The 26,989-nt window shown below is 45.6% G+C and overlaps 1 protein-coding gene across 3 annotated transcripts in view; it reads left to right on the forward strand.

The window, feature by feature from the left end:
• Positions 1–1,112: 1,112 nt before the first annotated feature.
• POLR3H (RNA polymerase III subunit H) overlaps positions 1,113–26,989 on the forward strand; it is a 37,097-nt gene continuing 11,220 nt past the window's right edge. The window contains exons 1-6 of one of the 3 annotated variants that reach the window (XM_033929387.1): positions 1,113–1,334; positions 1,683–1,816; positions 3,479–3,575; positions 14,262–14,348; positions 15,825–15,888; positions 17,086–17,290. In XM_033929387.1, the coding sequence (XP_033785278.1) occupies positions 1,706–1,816; positions 3,479–3,575; positions 14,262–14,348; positions 15,825–15,888; positions 17,086–17,290 (564 nt within the window). In that variant the 5' untranslated portion in view covers positions 1,113–1,334; positions 1,683–1,705. Of the gene's footprint in view, positions 1,389–1,682; positions 1,817–3,478; positions 3,576–14,261; positions 14,349–15,824; positions 15,889–17,085; positions 17,291–26,989 lie in introns of all 3 variants that reach the window. The other 2 variants (XM_033929386.1, XM_033929385.1) reach the window with 2 other exon arrangements.

Genomic DNA, 26,989 nt, shown 5'->3' on the forward strand with positions numbered 1-26,989 from the left:
AGTGTTTGTTTTGGCCCTCTGAATGTTATAAAATATAAAATGTGTCCCCCAATACAAAAAGGTCGGGCAAGCCTGATGTAGACCTTGGAACCTCAGACAAGTTTAGCGTGTGTTCTCCCTTGTCACTAAACCCCCCCCCCCCAAAAAAAAAAAACAAACAACACAAGCCAAAGACCTCATGTATTCAGTTTTATCGTGCTTCCCTTCCATACCCGAGACTCTCTTTTCAAACTATGAGCTTTTGCAGGAAGAGCAGCGAACAACCAGCAGTTGTGCAGCTTCTAGTTCCCACCCTAGGATTTCCATTTGTGTGTGTCATAATACAACAAATCTGCCAAGCAGCTGTCTTTATTTTTACTAAAGATAATGCTGTGATAGTTTTACAAAATTATTATCATTTTTATAAACTGATATACTTTATTAGTGTGTATACTTAGCTTTTAACCACACAGCTGGACCTGGGAGTCAGACCCGACATGTTTCGCACCAACAGTGCTGTCTCAAGGGTCTCCCGAGGCCGCCGTTGTCATCCGACTCACAAATACAAACTTCACAGAGTATATCAGTTTATAAAAATGATAATAATTTTGTAAAACTATCACAGCATCTAGATAAATATAATACCTATGATGAGTTGCCACGTAAATCTCCCGCTGTTTTGAAGTTAACATAGCGGTGGAGTGGTGGGGCTGAGGTATTTTAGAAAAATCATTTACTTTTGAACATTCCAACCTTGTTTATCTTTGCTATCATTTAAGAAGGGTTGGTGTTAGAACCAACAGCTAACACACTGGTATTGCACTAAAGTTTATTTTTACTAAGACATCTGGAACCAGTTTATCTTGCGCAAAAGCGAGAGTTTTTCCTGACACCTTGCCCTGTATCTGCAAACTCCCCTCCGAAAGGACTGATAACACGGCCCACCTTCAAAGAACAGGGACAAAGCATCACAAACCTATCACTCTGAAACGCAAAATAAGACACCAAAGTGAGGCTTAGCGCACACTGGTAGAGAGAGGCTATTGGAGCAGCAGTATGCAGTTTGTAAGACACTAAAAGAGGCTATTGGAGTACTAGAACGAGGCTTGGAATACAAGCTAGTGGAGTGGCAGACCGAGGCTTGGATTGTACACCAGGGCGGCCTGAACACCAGACCGAGGCTTGGAACGCTTATTGGACTGAATAGTGAAGATACAGCTCGAAAATGCGCAAAGTCGCAACCGCAAAAAGTTTCTCACAGCCCGTCTTCAAAAGTGGCCCAGTTTCGAAGGCATCGCGCCAACTGGCAACACTGGGTGGCAGTCGGTGAATCTTCACAAGTCCTTGTCCTCAGTGTAAGCTGGAAACTCGAGGTCTGTGCTGTTGTGGTCATCGCTGTTGCCTTCTCGGTTTGTATAAGTGAATGGGGTAGGGGAGGAAATAAATGGGAGAGGAGAGAGGTGTGCTGTTCTTTTCATAATCATCTGGGGGTCATCATGTGAATTTTTAAATTTCAAAATGAAGGTTGTAGTGTTAACAGTTTGGGAAGCACTGTGTTAAGTAGAGGGAATGGAAGACTTTCCAAATAATCGACTTAACAGATCTATGTCTATCAATAAGAAGGAGATATGATGAAAATATGACACAGTAACATATTTTGTTTTCTTCTCAGGGCACTCACTGTGTTTTCTGTCCTATTCCAGATTGCTGATTGTAGGTGGATGCCATGTTTGTGCTTGTGGAGATGGTGGATACCGTACGCATCCCACCCTGGCAGTTTGAACAAAAACTAAATGACTCTATTACTGAAGAGCTAAACAAGAAGCTAGCCAATAAGGTGAACCCTTTTTCAGGCACCTTTACTAGATTTTAGATGCGGGTATAAATCTATAGCAAAGTCAACTGAGTAAGATGGGTAATTTTTGTATAAGACAGGTATCAAAATTGGTCCTGGAGGGCTGCAATCCAGCTGGGTTTTCAAGATTTCCCTAATGAATATGCATGAGATCTATTTGCATGCACTGCTTTCATTGTATTCTAATAGATCTCATGCATTTTCATTGGGGAAATCCTGAAAATCCGGCTGGATTGCGGCCCTCAAGGACCGACTTTGACACCCCTGGTATAACGCATGGAATAGAAGCATACATAGGGTTACCAATTTGTGAAATTAAAAAAGTGGATCCTCCCACCTTTCACCCATTTCCTTATTCCCCTTTCCCATCTTCAGTACCCTTTTAGTGCTTCTTTCTTTCCCTCTCTCCAACCCTCACTCCTGCAGGTCCCTCCCCTCCAAACCCCTGTGGATGCTTCTCCCTCTGTACCTCCCTCCAGTGCCCCCCATGGGTGCTTCTCCCTCCCTCCTCTGCTGGTCCTTTTATTCTCTCTCTCCAACTCCCCTCCTGTTGGTGCTTCTTTTTCTCTTCCTCCACCCCCTTCCTTCCCCTGTGGTATAGTATTCTCCCCTGTCCTCCACCTATCTCCTTGCTGAAATTGAATCTTTGGGCTGGCCTGTAGCAGCAGCGAGGTGGGCCTTCTCCAGAAGTCTTCTCTTTGGAGCGACTTCTGTTCCCACATAGGTGGGATGCTCTAGAGCAGGGGTAGGCAATTCCGGTCCTTGAGAACCACAGGCAGGTCATGTTTTCAGGATATCCACAATAAATATGCATGAGATAGATTTGCATCTCAGGGAGGCAGTGCATGCAAATCCATCTCATATATATTCATTGTGGATTAGAGAATGACACGGTGACCAAATTCATCACCGTTCCCGTCCCCAGCATTCTTCAAAGCAAAGCTTGCGGGTCAGTGGTTGTGGCCATTCATACTCTGATTCTTCCCTCTCTTCTTAAAGAATGACATGAAGATGGTTTCCCGCGGTTATCCGTGGGGACGGGAACGGTGATGAATTTTGTCACCGTATCATTCTCTATTGTGGATATCTTGAAAACCTGATCTGCCTGTGGCTCTCTAGGACCGGAATTGCTTACCCTTGCTCTAGAGCAGGGATCTCAAAGTCCCTCCTTGAGGGCTGCATTCCAGTCGGGTTTTCAGAATTTCCCCAATGAATATGCATTGAAAGCAGTGCATGCACATAGATCTCATGTATAGTCATTGGGGAAATCCTGAAAACCTGACTGGAATACAGCCCTCAAGGAGGGACTTTGAGACCCCTGCTCTAGAAAGAAGGTTTCTGGGGCAGGCTGACAGCAGCAGGCTCATCTCACTGCTGCTGCCAGCCGGTCCAAAGATTCAGTTTCAGCCAAGCCTGGATGCAGGTGAAAGGGGGGGCAGGGCAGATAGTATAAGGCTCTAGTCTGGACACTTTCTCCCCGGCCACACAAACAGTCCTCTAAAAAGAGGACATGACCGGGTAAATCCGGACTTTGGGTAACTCTAAGCATACATGTGTGGGAAAGTAGCTAATTTTTAGACTTTATCTAGCATTGATATACAAGTCCCAATCCCTTGTCCCCTACTTGTTGTCATTTCTCATCAGGTTGTTTACAATGTTGGACTCTGCATCTGTTTGTATGACATCACCAAGCTGGAGGACTCTTACATCTTCCCTGGGGATGGAGCCTCTCACACCAAAGGTTATATTTTGCTTTACTATTTTTCAGAAACTTTAGTATTCCTTAAAAAAAATATTTATTTATTTTATTATAAAAAAAATTCTGTTCTGCCTAATTCCTAAGAGGAGTACACAGTAAATAATATGCATAGAATCTATATAATAAAACCGTAGGCGGCGCATGCGCAGTCTAATCAGCGTGCTTCCGTGATCCGTATGTCCGTGGCCGGCAAGAGTGCACATGCAAACTTACAACAGCTCGCACTCACGGTCTGGCTGGCTCTTTAAAGTTTTTTTCGGTGCCGGCTCATCTGCTCCGCTTTCCTCTTCCTGCCAGTCTCAGCCGGACTCAATCCTCCCCCCCTGGCAGCCCTGAACCTGTTCCTCCGTTCCCCGCCCGACGGGCCGGTGAGTGCTGCGCCAGGTGCAATGCAGGTGGAGACTATCGGCGGCGGAGCCGGAGGGAAGGGGGGGGGTGGGAGGCACGCGAAGCTGCAAGTCGCCGACTCCACCCCCCTCCCCCTCTCTCGAACCGCACAAGGACTGCCGTTGACGAAATTTGCCCCACCGTTCCTTCCCTTCCTCCATCAGGTACAGTTCAGCTACGCCTATGTTAAAAGCAGCTGCTTTGAAATTGGCACGGCGGTTTCCCCAGATAGGGTAAGCCGAAAAAACTCAATCCCGCCGCCCCTCACGAATTCCCCCCCCCCCCCAACAGCCGCTACCACTCCTGTTCAAAGCGGCCTGCTGAGGTTCGCGGCCGCTGTAACGAACCTCGCAGGCCGCTCTCCACATGGTAGCACGTTCCCTCTGACGCAATCGCGTCAGAGGGAACATGCTACCGAGTTGGAGAGCGGCCTGCGAGGTTCGTTACAGCGGCCGTGAACCTCAGCAGGCCGCTTTGAACAGGAGCGGTTGCGGGAGGGGGGGGGGAGTTTTAACAGGAGGAGTCGCCGAAAAAAACCTTCAGCCGCAGCAGGCCAGCACACGGGAAGGGGGAGGGGCCGAACGGAGCAGGGCAGCTCAAGGTAAGAAGGGAATGGGGGGTGGGGGAAAATGTTTCTACTACTCAGCAGGGACCTGGAGGGGAAGGGAAAACCGCTGCTGCTTCTGCAAAGAAAAGTGGTGGTAGGGGAGAGAAGGGAATGGGGGGTGGGTGGGGGAAAATGCTGTTACTACTTCACAGGGATCTGGAGGGGAAGGGAAATATCACAGCTGCTTCTGCAAAATAAAGTGGGGGGGGGAGAGAAGGGAATGGGGGGTGGGGGAAAATGCTGCTACTGCTTCAGCAAGGACCTGGAGGGAAAGAGAAATACCGCTGCTGCTTCTGCAAAGGAAAGTGGGGGGGGGAGAGAAGGGAATGGGGGGGTGGGTGGGGGGAAATGCTGCTACTACTTCACAGGGATCTGGAGGGGAAGGGAAATAGCACTGCTGCTTCTGCAAAGGAAAGTGGGGGGGGGGAGACACAGAAAGAAATACAGACAGACAAAGGAGGCTAGGGAGAGAGACAGACAGAAATAAAGACAGACAGGGGACCAGAGAGACACAGAAATAAAGACAGACAGGCAAAGGGTGCCAGGGAGAGAGAGAAAAAAATTGCAGGAGGGAGAAAGACAGAAAGAAAGGAAGAAAGAAACAGGAGCAGGGAGAGAGACATAAAGAAAGAAAGACAGACAGCCATATATTCTAGCACCCGTTAATGTAACGGGCTTAAACACTAGTATAACAAATAAAACACAAATGCTCACCTGTATATGTAATATTTATGACTTTATCATATATCTTACAAAGCATAGCATTAAAACATACGGCCTCTTTTACAAAGCTGCGCTAATGGCCCCGAAGCCCATAGAGATTTAAAGAACTTCGGGGCTGTTACCGCGTGGCTTTGTATTTCAGTATTGTAACTTAAAATTAGATGACGTAGAATTGTCTCATTTTGGATGAACCTTTGGCTCATGTTTAATGATTGCACTTTTTGAATCTTCTCTATCTCTAAGTCTGAATCAGTTACACCTTTCCTTATACAGTTAACACTGGTTACCAATTGAGTGCCGGATCTGCTTTGTGTCTTTGCCTTGCTTTATGTCATTACACTGGGATTTGCCCTCTTATTTGTATTCACATTTTCAGTGGCTTCAGGGAATAGGGAGGCAGAATTTTTTTTATTCAGCTTTCCTACTATTAAATCTGTAAGATTGTATAGATTTCATAGCAATAGTCTGCTATGAAGGCGTTCCTATGTGAAGCCCCAAATGATGGGAATTATGGATGGCCAAATGAAGACAGAGGTAAGTGTGAATTAAAAATTAAATTTGGATGTTGAAAGTATGAATGGTTGCTGATTCATATGCTTAATGTTTCACTGGTCATAAAAATCATTTTTGGACATATTAGTAAATTTACATTTAAAATTTGTTTACAATATGACGTGAAGTTTCTTGTTCTTCTGGTGCTTGGTCTTTTCAGATATCCCCAATGAATATGCATTAAAGAGATCTGAATGTACTGCCTCCCATGTATGCAAATCCATCTTGTGCATATTCAGTGGGGATATACTGAGAACCTGACTGGCTGGGAAGCACAGGGATAGAGGGGAAACCCTTTAAGTTACAGTAGGTGTCATGAAAGGTCTGCCTGTGTTGTGAAAACATGTCAGAAAATGCACGGTAGAAAAATAAATTCAGAAAATACAATATTAGCAACCAGGTGAAAATCAGAGAAATTTTGAAAGGTGTGTGGTATGCCTTTCTTCTTTGTATAGTGGAAACAAATTGCCCTAGCCATGGAGGGGAAAGGTTGGTGTCAATTTTAATCTTAGAACTGCATCAAAACAGTCTGTCTTATTTTGTTATTCAATGGTTTAATTTTTAACCAATGTTTATATAGCAGCTGATAGTGGTAAATATAGTGCTGAGATACAAAAAAAAAAAAGAAAACTTGGATTCCAGCCAATTGTTTTGTTATGGGAAACTATTTTTTCCCTATTTTCCCAGAGGGCTCTGCTGCCCCCTTCGGTTTTCCTTGTGCATGCGAACCGGAAGGTGTCTTTCTGATCTGCTCTGTATATTTCTTTATTATTTTTCACAATTTTTGCGGCTATCGGTGCACCAGAACTTCCCATTGTGGGGGTGCACTCTGCCTGATTGGAGAAGAAGGAGATTTGGGTCTGTAGCCAGCAGGTTAATCCCTTGGGGACTGAGTTGGCCAGCTTGCAGAAAACTTTGTGGCGTTCGGGGTCCATATCCTTAGTAGCTTAGCTTGCCTACTGAATTGCAGGTGCTTGAGAGGCATCTGCAAAGGGCTCAGTGGGGCTTTTCAGGGTGCTGACTGCGATTTTGCCTCCCCCCCTCTTCACATGCACAGTTCTGCGTGTTTTAAGGAACAGTCTGACTTTGGTCTGACTGGCAACCTGAAGATCTCGGTGTTGGAGTCCTGGCTGATTGAGGCACAGATTCTTCTCCTAGATCCAGATCCAGCTACTGCTTAAAGCTGAAGCAGGCTGCAGCACCTTCAGAGCACATCTCACAGTGAGTAAGGCTATTACAGCCTATGGGCAACATTGGGATAGGGGAGTCTGGAAAACCTATTTTTGAAGGTTTCTGCCATGTCCTATAGGGTCCCTCACCTTTAAAATCCTTCATGTAGGGAGCCCTTCCTCAAGATCATGGAGGCGAGAGTTTCTTTGCGCATGGTCCTGTCCTTTTTGCCAAAAGTCATTTCAGCATTTCATATAAATCAAGAGGTAAGATTGCCAGCGTTCCAGGCCACAGGGTCAAAGAAAACGGAATGAATTCTGAGGAAGCTGGATGTGTGGAGAGTTCTATTTTATCTAGAAGTCATCAATGAGTTCCGATTGTCAGACCATATTTTGTGCTTATCATTCATGTTAGACGCCGGTGGTAGACCCAGCGTCTAAGGCTACCTTTCAAGATGGATGACCATCTCATCAGCATATATGGCCTAGGATGACTACCTAGGCAATTGAGGAGGAGATGGATGACCATCTCGTAAGCACCTATATTGCATGTGGCAAGCAATCGCTGATCTCCTTGAAAGCACATTACACAAAAGCGTGGCTTCTTCATTGGCGGAAGCTTGGGTGATTTTGCCTGAGGAGATTTGTAGGGCAGTGACTTGGTCGACTATGCATATTTTCTCCAAATTCTACAGAGTGGACATGTCAGAATGGGAGGGCATTGTTTTTGGGTCCTCAGGTGCTGAAGTCCCACTTGGGTTTCTGGGATTGCTTTTGTACATCCCTGCTGACAAGAATGATACACGTATTGCACTAGAAAAAGAGATTAGGTTCTTACCTTGCTAAGTGTGTCATTCTGGAACCCTGCCCTGTCAGTATTTCTCTGCTTGCCTACTGTCTCAGTCAGGAAGTTTGAGTCAAAAACTTAGATTGTGATGTCAGTCAGACCTTAAGGGTATGAAGAACAATCTGTTACTATAACATGTTGGAAAAATGTTTGAGCTGCAAAAATGTTTCTGTTTGGTATGGCCTTATCCCCACTTCTGAAAAAAGCGGATCTAGACCCCTCCACACCAGCCAGCTATCGCCCAATAGCAAATATTCCTCTCCTGACCAAGATGCTGGAGTCCATCATATCCACCCAACTCTCATCCTATCTTGAGAGATTCTCCATTCTCCTATCCTACCAACACGGCTTCAGACCCAACTTTAGCACCAAATCCCTACTGGCCTCATTAATCTCAAAGGTCCAACAACTTCACTCTTGCAACAAGTTCGCTTTTCTTCTTCAATTCGACCTTTCTGCGGCTTTCGATATTGTCCATCATGATATACTAATTCTCCAACTTTCTGAAATTGGCATAAACTCATCAGTCCTAGATTGGTTCTCAAAATTCTTAGGTTCCCGCTCCTACTTCGTTAACATGAATGGCTCCTTATCCCTCCCTTGGAAACCAATTTGTGGAGTTCCCCAGGGTTCACCTCTTATCTCTGATTCTTTTCAATTTTTATATGTCCTCCCTGAAACTCCTCCAACTATCCCCCTTGGAAACACTTTACACTTACACCGATGACATCCTTGTCCTCCTCGAAACCGACTCTAACCTCACCAATCTCTCTGAGAACATCTCTTCATGTATATCAAACCTCCAATCCTTGGCCCTCACTGTACAAATGAAATTAAACAAGACCAAAACAAAACTACTATGGCTCGGCCCAAAATTAGATCAGCTACCCACCCTCATCCCACTTTCCTCTGGCACCACTTTGCAGCTTGAACACTCAAGCAAAGTTCTGGTCATCATCATTGATTTTACACTGTCCTTTAACAACCACCTTAACTCCCTAGTAAAAAAATGTTTTTTCAATCTTCACATGTTAAGGAAAGTGAGATCCTGTTTCCATCAACAACACTTTGCTGTCCTCGTTCAATCCATTATTCTTTCCAGATTGGATTACTGTAAATCCATCTACCTAAGCCTAACAAAGAAAAGGCTTCTGAGACTCCAGCGGATTCAGAACACCACGGCTAAACTAATCTTTGCAAAAAGCAAATTCAACCATGTCTCCCCGCTTCTGTCTAAGCTTCACTGGCTCACTACAAATGCGCCTGCCTAACCTTCAAGTCTCTACATGGCATCCTTCCTCCCCTTTTTCTATTATCTTGGAACTCCTCGAATCCCAACTCCACCAGATCTACTCAAAAATTCAAACTATCCTTCCCCTCTTTAAAAGGCATATCCCATGCAGGAAAATTAGGGACATCCCTCTTCTTCAGGGTCACCGAACTCTGGAACAGCTTTACTATCCCGCTTCGGAGTCTGACCTCCCTCCAACTCTTCCCAAAACATTTAAAAACATGGCTTTTCTCTAAAATGTAACGACCTCTCCCTCTTCGATATACTAAGTCTCTCTAAACTTCTCTGTACCAAGTTCTTCTGCTTTTCTTTGGAGTTCCTTTCTATATCAATTCCTGTAAACCGTGTCGAGCTCTACTTCTGTGGAGATGATGCGGTATACAAACTTAAGGTTTAGTTTAGTTTAGTTTAGTTTAGGCTATTTCAATGTTTTCTCTGATCATCCTTTCGTCCTGACAAATCCTAGCTGGTTAGGGAAGCTGATCTCTAAGACTTCCATTTCCAGATGGATTCATGGCTATCTCTTCAACATACATCAGGTGTGGTAAGCAAACACCAATCTTGGTGAGGGCATGCTCTACAAGAAGTGTGGCTTCTTCATAGGTGGAGTTCCAGGTGGTTCTGCCTGAGGAGATTTTTAGGGTGGCCACTTGGTTCACCCTCCATACTTTCATGAAATTTTAAATGGTGGTTGTGGTGGCATGAAAGGATGCTACTTTTGGATCCTTGGTGCTAGCAGTAGGCTTATGTATTCCACTCTAGAACTGCTTTGGAACATCCCACTTGTCAAGACTCATATACCTCAATAATCTTCTTTATAGTAGAAAGGCATATGAGTCTTGTTGGCCCACCATGTCAGATTTTCATTTAGCCTGCTTACTGTCTTAGATGTGTCTTGATGCTTGACCTTCTGCTGTCAAACGGTCTGCAGAGTGATGAATAGCTGGAAGGTCTCTACAGTGACCAGAGGTCTACTTCTCAATTAGAAAAGTTGTAGATAATGCTCTCCAGTTTAAAAACAAAAAAAGGACCCAGAAGTTTATAAATGCAAATGGGAGAGTGAGGAAATCAAATAGGTGTTGGTGCCACTTGCACTCAGGTAGGTGGCTTGTTGGGTTCCACCTTATTTTCTGTTCCTAATGGCAATGGTTTTCTTTAATTGAATTGCGTTTAAGGTCAGAACAGACTTTGCTTGGTCGGGGATTCCTGTGTCCCTCCTCTTGCTCCTTTTTGTAGTGGTTACCAACTGCTTTGGTACAAACTGAGGAGCACAAAACATAGATGAGGTGGGACTGTAAATGTAGATGATGCCTTCTACACGACTTGCGATTTAAAGGTGACTAACCGACTGATGAAGACTTGTATGCCTTTCTACTAGAAAGAAGATTATTGAAGTAAGAACCTAATCTTCTGTTATGTTTCTTCTGGATTTCATATGCTAGGAGTTCAATCCCAACCCGCAGTCCGGGTGTTGTAGAAATCCACATCTTTCCTAAACATATGCTCCAACCCCTTAGACTGAGTGTCAGCAAACAACCCTAGTTTCCAATTTCTGCAAGCAGTCTGAGCAGAAGTCTTTTACTGTTGCTCTGCTTCTGTTTCTTATTTTTTCGCTTAAAGTTCGTTTAAACTTTGTTTCTCGGTGGCTTCAGTACCTTGAGACTCCTCCCCAGTGGTTCGCTGTCAGAGAAAAGGAAGCAGTCTTGTGGTGCTGGATTGCAGTTTCACAGAGAAACTCTGGTGGATCTGTGAAGCCAGCTTGTTGTGTGCCGCCTTCTGGAAGTACCTGGGGTCCCTTCCCGTTGAGTTTACTGGCAAGTGACCCCTGTCGCAGGTTTCCAGCACAGACTGTGTGCATAAGGGCAAAAACCCACCCGGGTTTCAAGGTGTAGGCTGCCTTTCCTATTGCCAACCGCATGGCAGAGGATCCATGAGGGCGGAGGGTGTAGTCGGTCTCTGGCCAGCTGGCAGTCCGAAGATCTTCAATTCTGTGCATTTGGAGCTGTTTCTGAGGCAGAAAGTCCTTTTACTCCACTCAGCTGCTGTAAAAACTCTGACAGACAGAGGCACTACAGAAACTGTTGGTACCTCTATTATTTCCTATGGGAATTTTGGGGGTGGCTTGTGGATTAATTTAAAAGTTGTTTTTCACAGTTTCTGTGGGTAGGGTTCAGGTCCCCCACCTCCCCAAATTGCTATTTTTTATTTTTGTTTATTTTTTGCCGTTTATGGCGTGAATTTGTGACAGCAACCATCTTGGATTTTAAAATCAATCTTTTTTTCTAACTTTGATTTCTGCCTCAAAACCCTCTTGATTTGACTCAAAATTGATTGATTGGGATGGACTCCCTAGTCTCTAATCTATTGAATGTAGACATTGATTACGCTGGATGGGCGCTGGATCAGCGATTGCATATAGCATGCTGCGGGAGGGGGCAGGAGCTTTGGACTTTGCCTCCTCCATGTCCTCTTGGGCTGGGAAGCTGGCCTGGGTCTGTGCTTTCCGAAGAAAATCTCACCCAGAGGCCATTCTAGAGTCTGGTGCTGTACACCTGCATTCCAAGTCTAGGGACTCTTTTGCCGCGATGCATGTATCTCAACAGAGCTCTACCGTGGTGGTTGAGTGGGCCTTCTCATCGGATTTTACTTGGCTCCTCGGAACTGCGCATCCTCAGACCCCACTCATTGGATACAGCTGGTGGGCACGTTGGGACTTTTTCGGTCTACTGCCTCTGTGGTGAAGCTTCCTGTTCGGGAGCTCTCTTGTCTGATCCTGCTAGACCTCGATTGCAGTAGTTGCCATTCAGATTTTGTTTCTTCTGTCTCCTGCCACTGGTGCCTTTGCTGAGACTAGTCTGCTCGGCCACTCTGAGCATCCGGATTTGGAGGTGTTGATCCTTCACATTTTCAGTGGGCTTCTGTCCGCCTCTTTTTGGCTGATGTTCTAATAGAGCTCCATTTGGATTTTCCACCTTCCAGGCTTCGGTCCTGGACCATTCTCCTGTGCTTTTTCCATTCCGTCCACAGCTCCTAGGTCTGGTTTCAGCACAATGTGCTCCCCTGGATGGATTTCTCTGATCTTCTAAAGCTATGTTTACACTTTAGCACCTGAATCCTGCTTTTTTGGCAGGTTTGAGCATCCTGAGGTAGATTCCGCCATGGCGCAGGTTTTCCAGTGCACAGCCCTCCCTAGTGATGATGGAGTGATGTTCAGGATTCTCAGGATTGTAGGAGACTGTTATGAAATAAAATTTTCTTTTCTAGTATCCTCAGGTAGCCGGGTGGCGGCCACTTCCTTTATGACATGTGCCTGTCATTCCGACCTGCGCAATGCGTCCTCGGTGGAGGTGCATGCCTGTCCTCCGCTGATGCAGGTTGGTGTGGCTGCGATGCTGGGTGCCTTTATGATCTCATTTGGGTTCTTAGTACTTTTTCTGCTAGTGTAGAGTCTGAGAACCGAACTCTTTGGACCCTCTTTGGATGAGGACACTGCCTCGAAGATCACCTTCAGTGGCCGTCTTTTCAAGGTCCAGATTCTTGTTGGTATAGGTCTGGCTGGCCTCTACTCAGGTGTTGCGAATTCTGCCCTATGTTCCCTTTGCACCAATTTCGCTGGACATCGGGAGGGGATCGTAGTTCTCTTCATTCCTCCTGCAGCTGTTGTCAGTGATACTCAGCTTTTTCCTCCTAGAGTCATTTCCATTACCACGGTTCCATCCTGGGCTCCACGATAGACTCACGTAGCCTAAGCATTCTGTTCTCCCTGCTTCCCCGATGCCAGGCCAGGCGAGTACAAGCACCGGGGCCACAGCCTTCCCCCCTGATGTCAATTCTGATGTCGAAGAGGAAGTTCCGGGCCAGCCAATCGCTGTCTAGCAGGCCCGGAACTTGCTCTCCGACGTCAGAATTGAAGTTGAGTGGGGGGGAAGGCTGTGGGCCCGGTGCTTGTACGTGTCTGGCCTGGCATCAGGGAAGCAGGGAGAAATCGATGGCGGTGGCTTGGGGGGGAGGGCAGGGAGAGAGAAAGAGACAGAAAGAAAGAAAGGGGGCAGGGAGAAAGAAAGAGAGGGAGGGGAAAATTTTGGGTTGGATAGTATTACCTTATATTGAAGAGTACCAGTATGACTGTTTATATTTTGGGGTGGAGATTTGGCTATCTGGTGTATTTGCCATTGTGAAAATTCAATAAAACTTGTTAAAATAAAAAAAAGAAAGAAAGGGGGGGCAGAGACAGAGAGAGAAAGAAGAAAAGGGGAGGGGGCTGGGAGAGACAAAGAAAAAGTTGGACTCATGGAGGGACAGAGAAATATGTTAGTTGGGGAATGGAATGAGGTCTGGAGGAGAGAAGCATGCAGGAGGCAGAAAGAAAGAAAGAAATATTGGATTTACAGTCAGAAGAAGGAAGTGCAACCAGAGACTCATGAAATCACCAGACAGCAAAGGTAGGAAAAATGATTTTATTTTAAATTTAGTGATCAAAATGTGTCTGAATTTATATCTGCTGTCTATATTTTGCACTATGGCCCCCTTTTACTAAACTGCGATAGCGGTTTTTAGCGCAGGGAGTCTATGAGTGTCGGAAGCAGCGCATGGCATTCAGCGCAGCTCCCAGTGCTAAAAATTGCTTTCGCAGTTTCGTAAAAGGGAAGGGGTATATTTGTATGGTATTGGGGTTCAAGAGGGGATTAGATGATTTCCTGAAGGAAAAGGGGATAGAAGGGTATAGATAGAGGATTACTATACAGGTCTTGGACCTGATGGGCCGCCGTGTGAGCGGACTGCTGGGCATGATGGACCTCTTGTCTGACCCTCTGGTCTATTTTTGTATAGTTGTTACTGAGGTGACATTGCATATTTTAAAGTCATCTGCCTTGACCTCTTTGAAAAAACCCTGAATATAAATGATAATTAACATTTTCTCTGCGTACAGTGTGCTTTCTGTTTTTTAGAATTTTATTGTTGGTAGATCATTTTGACTTGGTCATTTTAAAAGTAGCTCGCAAGCCAAGAAAGTGTGCGCACCCCTGCTCTAATTGGTCACTTCAGCAAATCAAAGTGTCAGGGGCATCTCTCATTTGTCGTTTTCTTGCAGTTCATTTCCGCTACGTGGTGTTCCGTCCCTTCCTGGATGAAATTCTGATCGGCAAGATCAAAGGCTGCAGCCAGGAGGGAGTCCACGGTAAGTGACATAAACACCAACAGGCACACAGTATTTGTTCCACAAACCTAGTAAGGCAAGGCCCTAGTAACCAACCAAATGCCAAAAGAATCGTATTTGTCAGCTTGCAAACTTGTGAGAAAGAGGGAGATAACCAATACTATTTATTTTGCCATTCATAAAATATTCCAGAACCCTTGGGTTTTGTATAATATCTATAAGTCTGTGCAAAGGTTAGGTCACCCCGACCAAATTGTATGATTCTCTACATGGACAAAAGTTGCATTGACTTCTACATGATGCAAAGTAAAACATGATGACTCTGCAGTTTTAGAAGCCTTGTCCATCAATTATAAATGTGATATGTAAGCAGGAACAGATTCACTTCTTGGTTGGGTTTGTCCAAAAAATGTACAAGGGTTGATTGAATAGTAATGAGACTGAGCCAGCCACTTCTTATCCCTCAGCATTCACTCTGTAGCTATTCACTTCTCTCAGAGCTCTGCCTCTTGTTTTTGCTTTCCATCTACCTTCCCTGGCTCTTTTCTGTGAAGTGCTAGAACTGCACACACATGCAGAAGGAACAGCAGCTGGGGGCTCACCAGAATTTTCCATGGATAGTAGGATATTCCCCTTAAAACTGTATTCCAATTAAGTTATACAAAAACTCACTGAGCAGTACTCAAACATTGATTCAGTACAAGAAGGAATGCACATGTAATTTGTAATCAAGACTTCTAAAACATAGGAAGCTAAGAGAAGCTTTTCCTTTGCAAATTCTATATGGATGATGTCATAGAGTTGTGACACTGTCCACAACAAACACCTGCTATAAATAAGTTACTTTGGTTTTTAGGTAAACAAAGATCCTCTCCTGTGTACCAACTTTTTTATAAATCCAGGTTTCAGCTGTTTTCTTAAATTTCTATTGCAAAAATCTTGGCTGCACATTAATTTTACAACAAACTTTCAGAAGGCTACCTGTCCTTTACCTTTCAAAGTAAGAACATAAGAATTGGCATACTGGGACAGACCAAAGGTCTATCAAGCCCAATATCCTGTTTCCATCTGTGACCAACCCAGGTCTCAAGTACCCAGCTAGATCCCAAGTAGTGAAACAGATTTTATGCTGCTTATCATCCTAGGAATAAGCAGTGGATTTCCCCAAGCCATCTCAATAATGGCCTATGGACTTCTCGTTTAGGAAATTATCCAAGCCTTTTTTTAAAACCCCGCTAAGCTAATTGATTTTACCACATTCTCCGGCAATGAATTCCAGAGTTTAATTACACATTATGTGAAGAAATGCCCCCTAGTTCTAGTATTTTTGGAAAGAGTAAATAAGCAATTCACATTTACCCTTTCCACTCCAGTCAGTATTTTATAGACACCTATCATATCTCCCTTGAGTTGTCTCTTCTTGAAGCTGAAGTAAGATCCTGATGGTGGCCAAAGATATGGATTATAACTTTTTTCTTTTTTCCGTTCTTCTGACAGTGTCTCTTGGCTTCTTTGATGACATTGTAATCCCTCCAGAATCCCTGCAACAGCCAGGAAAATTGTATCCTTATATTGAGTCCTACTAAAATGGATATTGCAGAACTTGTCCTTACAACTTACTCTTTCCTATAATGCTTCCGCTCTTCCACTCATCTTTTTAACAAGGCCATCATACTAGTTGCTGAGACAGAACTTGACATTGGTAAGGAATCTGCACTTATGAGAATTTACCTGCTGGGAATTAGCAGCTGTAAAAATGTGACAGAGAAGGTGGCTTCCAGGTCAGCTGCAGGGAGTGAGTAGGGGTTGCTGCCACTTGCCCCTTTACAGAAGCTAGCTGCTGAAGGGTAAGAGAGGGAAATGCAAGGCCATGGAGTTTTATCCCATGCTGGCCAGGTGTGCACAGTGGCTGGATAATAAGATAAACAAACCAACACAGTGGAGAAGATGTTGCTGTGCAATTTTATTCAACAAATCATAAGATCTTGTGCAATGGCTCGACACGCACGTATTTCGGCCTATGGCCTGCCTTAGGAGCCTTTATTGAATAAACCAGATGTGAATGATGTAATCTGGCTTAATACACAACACTCCTGAGGCAGGCCATAGGCCGAAACACATGTGTGTCGAGCCATCGCACAAGATTTTATGATTTGTTGAATAACATTGCACACCAACATCTCCACTGTGTTGGTTTGTTTGATTTGGATTGTGAAGTTTTTCTCCTGGTCTTCTTTTGTTGGGTTATAAGGTAGACATGGGGGCAGTGGTGCAGCGAGGGTGAGAGGCGCCTCATCACCAGAAATTATTTTCATTTATCCTGGGTTGTTTTCATCAGGTCCAGGTAGATCCAAACCTTTTGTCCACAAAATAGTTTTTGAGAGTTATGAAAATTAAAGTTTCATTATTGAGTTTAAATTTTGCTCAAAATCTATAGAGACAAGCAAAGTATGTATCTAATTCCATTTGGACAGATGCTGCAGAGGCTGGACAGGAGGTAACAGTGGTTTAAAAGGAGGAAAGCCAGAGTAGAAGTGAATAAAGCTGATAGTGCAATAGCTCGAGTAAAAGCAAGTTCGAATTGGGTTGGAAATCCGAATGAATAAGTGGAAGCTGCTGGCAAGGTCATATGTTTTCTCGCTTATCTCAAGCTCTGCATTGCTTGTGACTCTGAACTGTGAAACTTTTGAGGTAAAAGAGACTTGATGGTTCAGCAGTATGAACGGTTCAGTTCTTCCTTGACAGTGGCCTTTTCCAGTGATGAGACAGAGCAGGTGTGGGTATGGGAGTATGAGACAGACGAGGGAGCCCATGACCTGTACATGGATATTGGTGAGGAGATCCGCTTCCGAGTAGTTGATGAGAACTTTATTGACACTTCACCCACAGGGCCCAGTTCTGCCGAGGCGTCCTGCTCTTCTGCTGAGGAAGTACACAAAAAGGAGGCACCCTATACACTGGTGGTAAGACCATTTGTTCCCTGCTTCCCCTCACATTTATCAATAAGTATGGCTCATTTCCAGAAGAGAAAATGACCTTGGGCCAGACTATTTGTAATTCAGGATCTTAATCTGGAGGAAAGCTGTATATAGAATATAAATACTATTTTAAACTAATTTCCACCTTGTTGTATGATGCTTGCAGAAACAGTAGCTCTGGGATGAGGGAGACCTAAATTCAATTTCTGAATCAAGCTTTATGGGCTAGCCAGTGCTGGGGTGTCCTGGTCATTTAATAATAATAATCCTATATAATAAAACCCTAGAGCGTGCATGCGGTCTTGAAATTTCGTGATCCCTGCCGCTATGATTTCTGATCCGTGGCCGCCAATCTGGCGGCAGGGAACATTTTGGCCACTCCCCTCCTCCCGCCCTCACTCATCATGGAAGCCAGGCAAGCTCTCTCCCTGCCCGTGTCCTCAGCAGGGAACACACCGCCCACCCTAACTCGCCGCTGCCACCGCCGCTGCCGCTGCTGCTCCTCCTCTAAAGAGCAGCCTGCGATGGTGTCCGGCTTTAGCGAACCTCACAGGCCGCTCTCCACCCTCGGTAGCACGTTCCCTCTGACGCACGGGATTGCATCAGAGGGAACGTGCTACCGAGTTGGAGAGCGGCCTGCGAGGTTCGCTAAAGCCGGACACCATCGCAGGCTGCTCTTTACAGGAGGATCAGCCACCATGGGGATCCTGAGAAGAGCCACCGGTACTTTGAAACTTGCAGGCCAGCCCGTGGGAAGGGAAGGGGGAGGGGCCGAACGGAGCAGGACAGCTCACGGTAAGAGAAGGGAATGGGGGGTGGGGGAAAATGCTGCCACTGCTTCAGCAGGGACCTGGAGGGGAAGGGAAATACCGCTGCTGCTTCTGCAAAGGAAAGTGGGGGGGGGGGGAGAGAAGGGAATGGGGGGGTGGGGGGAAATGCTACTACTACTTCACAGATCTGGAGGGGAAGGGAAATATCACTGCTGCTTCTGCAAAGGAAAGTGTGGGGGGGAGAGAAGGGAATGGGGGTGGGGGAAAATGCTGCTACTGCTTCAGCAGGGACCTGGAGGGGAAGGGAAATACCACTGCTGCTTCTGCAAAGGAAAGTGGGGGGGGGAGAGAAGGGAATGGGGGGGTGGGGGGGAAATGCTGCTACTATTCCCAGGGATCTGGAGGGGAAGGGAAATATCACTGCTGCTTCTGCAAAGGAAAGTGGGGGGGAGAGAAGGGAATGGGGGGTGGGGGAAAATGCTGCTACTACTTCACAGGGACCTGGAGGGGAAGGGAAATACCGCTGCTGTTTCTGCAAAGGAAAGTGGGGGGGAGAGAAGGGAATGGGGGGTGGGGGAAAATGCTGCTACTACTTCACAGTGATCTGGAGGGGAAGGGAAATATTACTGCTGCTTCTGCAAAGGAAAGTGGGGGGGAGAGAGAAGGGAATGGGGGGTGGGGGAAAATGCTGCTACTGCTTCAGCAGGGACCTGGAGGGGAAGGGAAATACCGCTGCTGCTTCTGCAAAGGAAAGTGGGGGGGGGGGAGAAGGGAATGGGGGGTGGGGGAAAATGCTGCTACTACTTCACAGGGACCTGGAGGGGAAGGGAAATACCGCTGCTGTTTCTGCAAAGGAAAGGGGGGGGAGACAGAAAGAAATACAGACAGACAAAGGAGGCCAGGGAGAGAGACAGACAGAAATAAAGACATACAGGGGACCAGAGAGACAGACAGAAAGAAAGAAAGACAGACAGACAAAGGGTGCCAGGGAGAGAGAGAGAAAAATAGCAGAGGGAGAGAGACAGAAAGAAAGGAAGAAAGAGACAGGAGCAGGGAGAAAGACATAAATAAAGAAAGACAGACAGGCATATATTCTAGCACCCGTTAATATAATGGGCTTAAACACTAGTAATAATAATAATAATTTTATTCTTATATACCACCAAAGCCATACTAGTTCGAGGCGGTTTACAACAAGATGTGCTGGACAATCAGAGAAATAGTCACAATATAGAATCGTCAGAACATGCATATCGAATAGAAGAAGTAAAAACTATAGAATTTTTAGGTTACAAATCGATTGAACAATTTCATTTTTACTGATTCTCTAAAACTAAAATAGGATGAGGAGTGCATAATGTTACACAGCCATTTACCTGCCTGGAAAGCGAGAGTTCTGTCCAGGAATTTTTTATAAAGGCAGGTCTTTATTGTTGGATAGGTGAACCTATGAATTTTATGTGTGGGCCTAATAGAGTTACCCAAATTAAATTGAGAGACCAAGTACATAGGGGTCAGACCAAATATTGATTTAAAGCAAAGACAGAAAAATTTGAACAAAACTCTTGCTTCCAGGGGCAGTCAGTGAAGTTTTTGATAATAGGGACTTATGTGTTCCCATTTTTTTAAACCAAAAATCAGTCGAAATGCCGAATTTTGAATAACTTGGAGGCTTTGAAGGTTTTTTTTTTTTTTTAAGATTCCCAAATAAATGATATTGCAATAGTCAAGCATGCTTAAAATGGAAGATTGAACCAATAAGCGGAACAATATTGCATCAAAATATTTAGCACTGGCAACACCTAGTGAGTAGATAGATGGCCCTTGATAGCAGAGTTCTGCAAGGCATCTTGTTCTTAGCTCTGAGCCAAAGACAGTTGTTGTCATGATGGAACTAAAGTAAATTGGGAGGGGATATAAACAATTGTGAATTAATGTTTATGGTGCCTGATCTGTCCGTGGTTCTACAGAAGTATAGAAGAGGCAAGAAGATCATGTCATTATCCCAAGACAAGCAGGCAGCCTATTCTCACATATGGGTGACATCATCAGCGGAGCCCGGATGCGGAAGCTCGCAAACAGACTTGTTTGAAGAAACTAGAAGTTTCGAGTCGACCGCACCGCGCATGCGCGAGTGCCTTCCCGCCCAACGTAGGGCGTGTCTCCTCAGTTCTCAGTTTTCCGCAGAGCCGAGAAGTCCGTCTTTGACTCTGCGTTTAACTTTGTTACTTTGTGCCTTCTCTACACCGCGGTTTGTGTTTTTTTTCTTCATGAATCGCTGTTTTATTCTTTTAAAAAAAAATTGTACTTTCTTCCATTCGGCTGCCGGAGCAGGCCGCTCGGCCGCAACCCAGGGGCTTTGATTTTGCAGCGGCTGTTTTTCCTCCTATGTCCCGGCCAGCAGCGGGCTTCAAGAAGTGTAGCCAGTGCTAGCGTGCGATTTCCCTCACGGACCCACACCATTGGTGCCTTGGGCCGGATCATTAACCGAAGTCGTGCGAGCGCTGTGCTACTCTTCAACTTCGAGCCCTTAAACGTCATCGTCTTTTGATGGAGAAGCTCTTCGGGATAGATTCTTTCTCCGATCCCTCGACTTTGAAGGCAACCTCGGCCTCACCTTCGACCGAGACTCCTCCTGCTTCTACTGCTTCCACCTTGAGCCTCATCAGACCTTCATCGTTTGCAGTGGCTCTCTCCTCGACAACGTCTGCTGTATCTTCCCCTGTATCCTCAGGTCAGATAGTTCAGCAGAAAGTTCCAGTGGTGGTGCTTAAGGTGCCTAAGACTTCCAAGTCGAAGCACATTTACACTGCCTCGGTGGAACCTCCATCCAAAGCAGGTGGTCTGGTTTCAGATGCTGATCCATCCTTGCCGACTTCTTTCTAGACCATGTTGTAGAAGCAATTCATTCAGTTCCTTACTAATATGGGACCAAAGCTTCATCCTCTCATCCAGCCTGGGCATTCTGCAGACTCCTGTGAGGTCGAGCTGCTTCCTTTGCCTCAGTCTGAGCTTGCTCACTCTTTGCAGGGAGTAGAGTCTCTGTGAGTGTCTGGTCTGGCATCTAAGCACGTAAAGCAAGGAGCAGAATCTTTGCAAGTGCCTCATGCTCTATACAAGGAGCAGAGTCTTTGGGAGTGCATCGAGGTTCCTCCACCAAGCCTCTGGAGCTTCGATCTACAGCCTCCAGTCCTATCCATTCTTTGGTGGCATCGGCTGCTTCTGTCTCCGAGGCAAAGTCTCCTCGATCTTCGAGATCTGCTTCCAAACACCGTTCTCACTGACGATCGAGGCATACTTCCAGGCATAGTTCTTCTTCTAAAGAACATCCCTCTTCAACTAAGCCTCGATCTACACCTACTTCGACTAAACCGCCGATTCCTCGATCGAGGTCTCCACTTCCACACCTCGAGGATGCAGTGGTTTCGATTGCTTCATCCAAGTCTCCATATTCTTTTGATGGCTTTTTTCCTGCCGAAGTTTTATCTTCGACCTAGGCTACCTTAATGACCTCGAGTCCTTCTCGATGCAAAGCATTGGCGGATCAGCTATCTTTTTCATTGTCAGATGGCTGTTGACTTGGATCTTCAATTAGATACTGGTTCCAAATGCTCTAAGGAGTATCTCACAGTCATGCATCTATCTCAACCTCTGGCAGAGTCACTTAAGCTTCCTCTTCACAAGCTTTTGTCTCAGACTTTTGCCAGATGCCTGGAGACCCCTTATACCATTCCAGCTGTTCCAGGCAAATTGGACTCTAGGTATAAAACTCTCCATCGCAAAGGGTTTGACAACTCACAGTTATCTCATCAATCCCTGCTTGTGGAGTCATCCTTAAAGAGGTCCCATCCTTCCAAGGTTTATGCCACCGTTCCTCCTGGAAGGGAAGGGAAATCTATGGACAAATTCGGACGTCGCATCTATCAAAATTCTGTGATGTCCTCTAGTCATTAATTATAATTTTCATTTTATTATTACTTATTTTGAGTTCCTCATAACTCTTTTACCTAAATTTTTGAGTTATTTGGGTACTCAAAAACACTTTGAATTTCAAGAAGTCATTGCTTCTCTATCACAACTCAGATTACATCTCCTTCAGTCGTCTTATGATGCCTTCGAGTTGTCTACCCGGGTGGCTGCTTGCTCTGTAGCAAAGCGTCGCCTTGCCTGGCTTCATACTATTGACATGGATCCTAATCTTCAGGACCACTTGGCTAATATTCCTTGTGCAGGCAATGACCTCTTTGATGAATCTATCGAGGGAGCCACCAAGAAGTTGTCTGAACATGAAAAATCTTTTGCTTCTGTTGTCAGACCTAAGCCCAAGCCAACTCCTGCCAAGTCTACATGTCCTCCTCCCATTTACCAGAGGCATTTTGCTCCAAGGGCAGCTCCTTATACTCGCTCCCCTCCTAAGAAACAGCAGCCTCAGAAGCAAGAAAAATCTCAACCTTCTGCTGCACCAAGGCTTCACAGCCTTTTTGACTGTTTACAACAGAGCATAACCTCCATCGTTCTGTCTCTTCCTTCTCTGCCCCCTATAGGAGGTCGTCTCCATCATTTTTACCACCGATGGATGACAATTACATCTGCCCTCTAGGTGCTGACCATCATCAGGGAAGGATACTTTCTTCATTTCACTCAGGTTCCACCAGAGCTTCCTCCAAGAGAGTATCCTTCCAATCCTTCCCAGACCGCCCTTCTTCTTCAGGAAGCTCAAGCTCTGCTTCGTCTCCATGCCATCGATCCAGTTCCTTTGGAATAGCAAAACAGGGGGTTTTACTCCCGTAATTTCCTTGTTGCGAAGAAGACGGGCGATCTGCGGCCCATTCTGGATCTCAGGGCTCTCAACAAATTTTTGGTCAAAGAAAAATTTTGAATGTTGTCCCTGGCATCCCTTTATCCCCTTCTCGAGCAGAACGACTGGTTATGCTCTCTAGATCTCAAGGAGGCTTACACTCATATTCCCATTTATCCGGCCTCCCATCAATATCTCAGATTTCGGGTGGGGAATCTGCATTATCAATACAGAGTGTTGCCCTTCAGCCTGGCTTCATCTCCCAGAGTGTTAACCAAGTGCCTGGTAGTGGTAGCAGCAGCTCTAAGGAACCATGGTCTTCAGGTATTTCCCTGCCTCGACGACTGGCTCATCAAAGATTCAACATCTCGGGTTATTGTAGCGACCCAACGGACTACCTGGTTCCTACAAAGTTTGGGATTCAAAATCAACTTTCCCAAATCCCAACTTCAGCCCTCACAGAATCTACAATTTATCAGAGCTGTTCTGGACAGTGTCCAGCTCAGAGCATTCCTCCCACAAGAATGTCTGGAATTTCTTCTTCAACTCTGTCATACAGTGTCTTCCCGCTCTTCCATCTCAGCGAGACACATGATGGTACTCCTAGGTCACATGGCCTCCACGGTACACGTGACTCCTTTTGCCAGACTTCACCTCAGAATTCCTCAGTGGACCCTGGCATCTCAATGGACGCAGGTTTTCGACCCACTTTCTCGACACATAACAGTCACTGCTTCATTGAAGCAGTTTCTCTGTTAGTGGATGCTCTCTTCCAATCTCTCCAGAGGCTTGCTTTTTCAAACGCCCCCCATCAGAAGGTCCTCACGACAGATCCTTCGACTTACGCTTGGGGCGCTCATCTCGATGGTCTCCGTACACAAGGCCACTGGACCAGTACGGATCGTCAGTGTCATATCAATCTGTTGGAACTCAGAGCGATCCTCAACGCTTTTCAACATCTTCTTTACGACCAGGTAGTCCTCATTTGGATGGACAATCAAGTTGCCATGTATTATGTCAATAAACAGGGAGGGACGGGATCTGCCTCCCTTTGCCAAGAAGCTCTGAAGGTTTGGGCTTGGGCAATCCGCCACAACGCCTTCCTCAAAGCTGTCTACATACAAGGGGCGAAGAACTGCTTGGCGGACAACTTGAGTCGTCTTCTGCAACCTCATGAATGGACACTCTATTCCTTGCCTCTTCATCACATTTTTTCACAGTGGGGAACGCCTCAGATAGACCTCTTTGCAGCTCCCCACAACTACAAACTGCCACAGTTCTGCTCCAGGATATACTCTCCTCACCGCCTCGAGGCAGATGCTTTTCTTCTGGAAAAGAAACGTAGCAACATAGAAGATGACGGCAGAAAAGGGCCACGGCCCAATAAGTCTGCCCATTCTAATGACCCACCCACTAAATTCTTCACTGAAGTGATCCCACATGCCTATCCCATTTTCTCTTGAAGTCCAGCGTGCTGCTGGCCTAAATTACCTTCAGTGGAAGACTATTCCAATGATCAACCACCCTCTTGGTGAAGAAGTACTTCCTGGTGTCACCATGAAATCTCCCACCCTTGGGTTTCAACGGATGTCCTCTTGTCGCTGTAGGTTCTTTAAGAAAAAAGATTTCCTCTTCTACCTCAATATGGCCCGTGAGATATTTGTACGTCTCAATCATATCTCCCTTCTCTCTACGTTCCTCGAGTGAGTATAGCTGCAACTTAACCAGCCTTTCCTCATACGGGAGATCCTTGAGTCCTGAGACCATCCTGGTGGCCATTTGCTGAACCGACTCCATTCTCTGCACATCTTTTTGATAATGCGGTCTCCAGAATTGTACACAATATTCCAGATGAGGTCTCACCAAGGATCTGTACAATGGCATTATAACTTCGGTTTTCTGGCTGACGAAACTTCTTTGGATACAACCCATCATTTGTCTAGCCTTGGATGAAGCTTTCTCCACTTGGTTGGCAGACTTCATGTCTTTGCTAATGATTACTCCCAAGTCCCGTTCTTGCTAAGGTCTTGCTATTTAGGGTCTTGCTATTTCTGCATGGCTTTCTGTTGCCAAGGTGCATGACCTTATACTTTTTGGCATTAAAACTTAGTTGCCAAGTTGAGGACCAATGTTCCAGTAAGTGTAGGTCCTGCATCATGCAGTCAGGCACTGAGCTGTTGCCTACTATGTTGCATAGTTTGGCGTCATCGGCGAATAATGCAATTTTCCCTCGAAGCCCTTGAGCTAGGTCCCTCACGAAGATATTAAATAGGATCGGACCCAAGACCAAACCCTGCGGCACACCACTGATCACTTCTGACGTTTCGGAGAGAGTGCCGTTCACCACCACCCTCTGAAGTCTGCCACTGAGCCAGTCTTTTACCCATGCAGTTAACGTTTCTCCTAATCCCATCAAACTCATCTTGCTCAATAACCTGCGGTGTGGGACACTATCAAAAGCCTTACTGAAGTCCAAGTATACGACATCCAGGGACTCCTCCATATCCAGCTTTTTCGTTACCCAGTCGAAGAAGCTGATCAGATTGGATTGGCAGGACCTTCCCTTTGTAAATTCATGTTGATGGGGGTCTCGTAGATTCTCGTCATTTATGATTGTATCTAATTTGTGTTTAATTAGTGTTTCCATAATTTTACACCCTATCGATGTGAGACTCACCGGTCTGTAATTTTCAGCTTCTGTCCTGCAACCCTTTTTGTGGAGTGGAATGACGTTAGCTGTTTTCCAGTCCACTGGGACTCTTCCTGTACTCAGGGAAAGATTGAAGAGCATGGATAACGGTTCCGCTAGGACATCACTCAACTCTCTAAGCACCCTGGGATGTAGTTTGTCAGGTCCCATAGCTTTGTTCACTTTGAGCTTTGAAAGTTCGTAGTAGACGCTGCTGGACGTAAACTCAAAATCTTGAAACGGGTCTTCTGAGCTTTCCCTTGTCTGCAGCTGTGGGCCGGATCCCGGCGCCTCGCAGGTAAAGACTGAGCAGAAGTATTCATTTAGTAGTTTGGCTTTATCGGAGTCCGGTTCTACATAGTTCCCATCTGATTTCTTAAGGCGCACAATCCCATCTGTATTCCTTTTTCTGTCACTGATATACCTGAAGAAGGATTTATCCCCCTTTTTAATGTTCTCTGCCAGATTCTCTTCCATCCGGAGTTTGGCCTCTCTGCTGTTTTGACGGCTCTAGACTTAGCCAGATAGTCTTCTTTGGTCTCTCGTTTTCCTGATTGTTTGCAGGAGATAAATGCTTTTTTCTTCTTTTTTATGAGGTCCGAGATCTCCGCAGAGAACCACTGAGATTTATTGTTCCTCTGCTGTTTGCTTACCATTTTTATGTATAGGTTGGTTGCTTCGTGTAGGGTAGATTTCAGAACTGACCACATTGCGTCTACATTATCAGTTGCGGCCTGATTTTACAGTGCCCGATAAACGAAATCACTCATATTTTCAAAGTTAGTGCCCCTAAAGTTGAGGACCTTTGTGGATGTGATGGATCTAGTGAATCCTTTCCTGAGGTGAAACAACACCATGTTGTGGTCACTGGAGGCCAACTTATCGCCTACCGAGACCTTTGTGACACTTTCCCCGTTGGTGAGTACCAGGTCCAGTATCGCCTGATCCCTAGTGGGCTCCAACACCATCTGTCTGAGTTGTGCTCCCTTTATGGAGTTTAGTATGGAGGTTAGCCTTCTTCTGCTGCAGGTTGTAGTGGAAAGTTTGTTCCAATCTGCATCTGGCATATTGAAGTCCTCTAGCAACACCGTGTCACCGTGCAAAGTGATGGTCTCTATATCTTCAATTAGCTCCATATCTATGTTTTCCTGTTGTCTTGGAGGTCTGTATACAACCCCAAGATACAGGCATTTGTCATTCCCCCTGGCCAGGTTCACCCAAAGAGATTCTCCGGTGTACTTGACGTCCGTGATCCTGGTAACTTTGATGTCCTCCTTAGTGTAAAGTGCTACCCCTCTCCCTGTTTTGCCCTCTCTGTCTCGACGAAGTAAGTTGTATCCCGGTATAGCCATATCTCACCCATGGGAATCTGTGAGCCAGGTCTCGGATATCGCTACCACATCTAGCTCGGTGTTTCTCATTTCCGT

Source organism: Geotrypetes seraphini, chromosome 2 (assembly GCF_902459505.1).
Source record: "Geotrypetes seraphini chromosome 2, aGeoSer1.1, whole genome shotgun sequence".
NCBI lineage: Eukaryota > Metazoa > Chordata > Amphibia > Gymnophiona > Dermophiidae > Geotrypetes > Geotrypetes seraphini.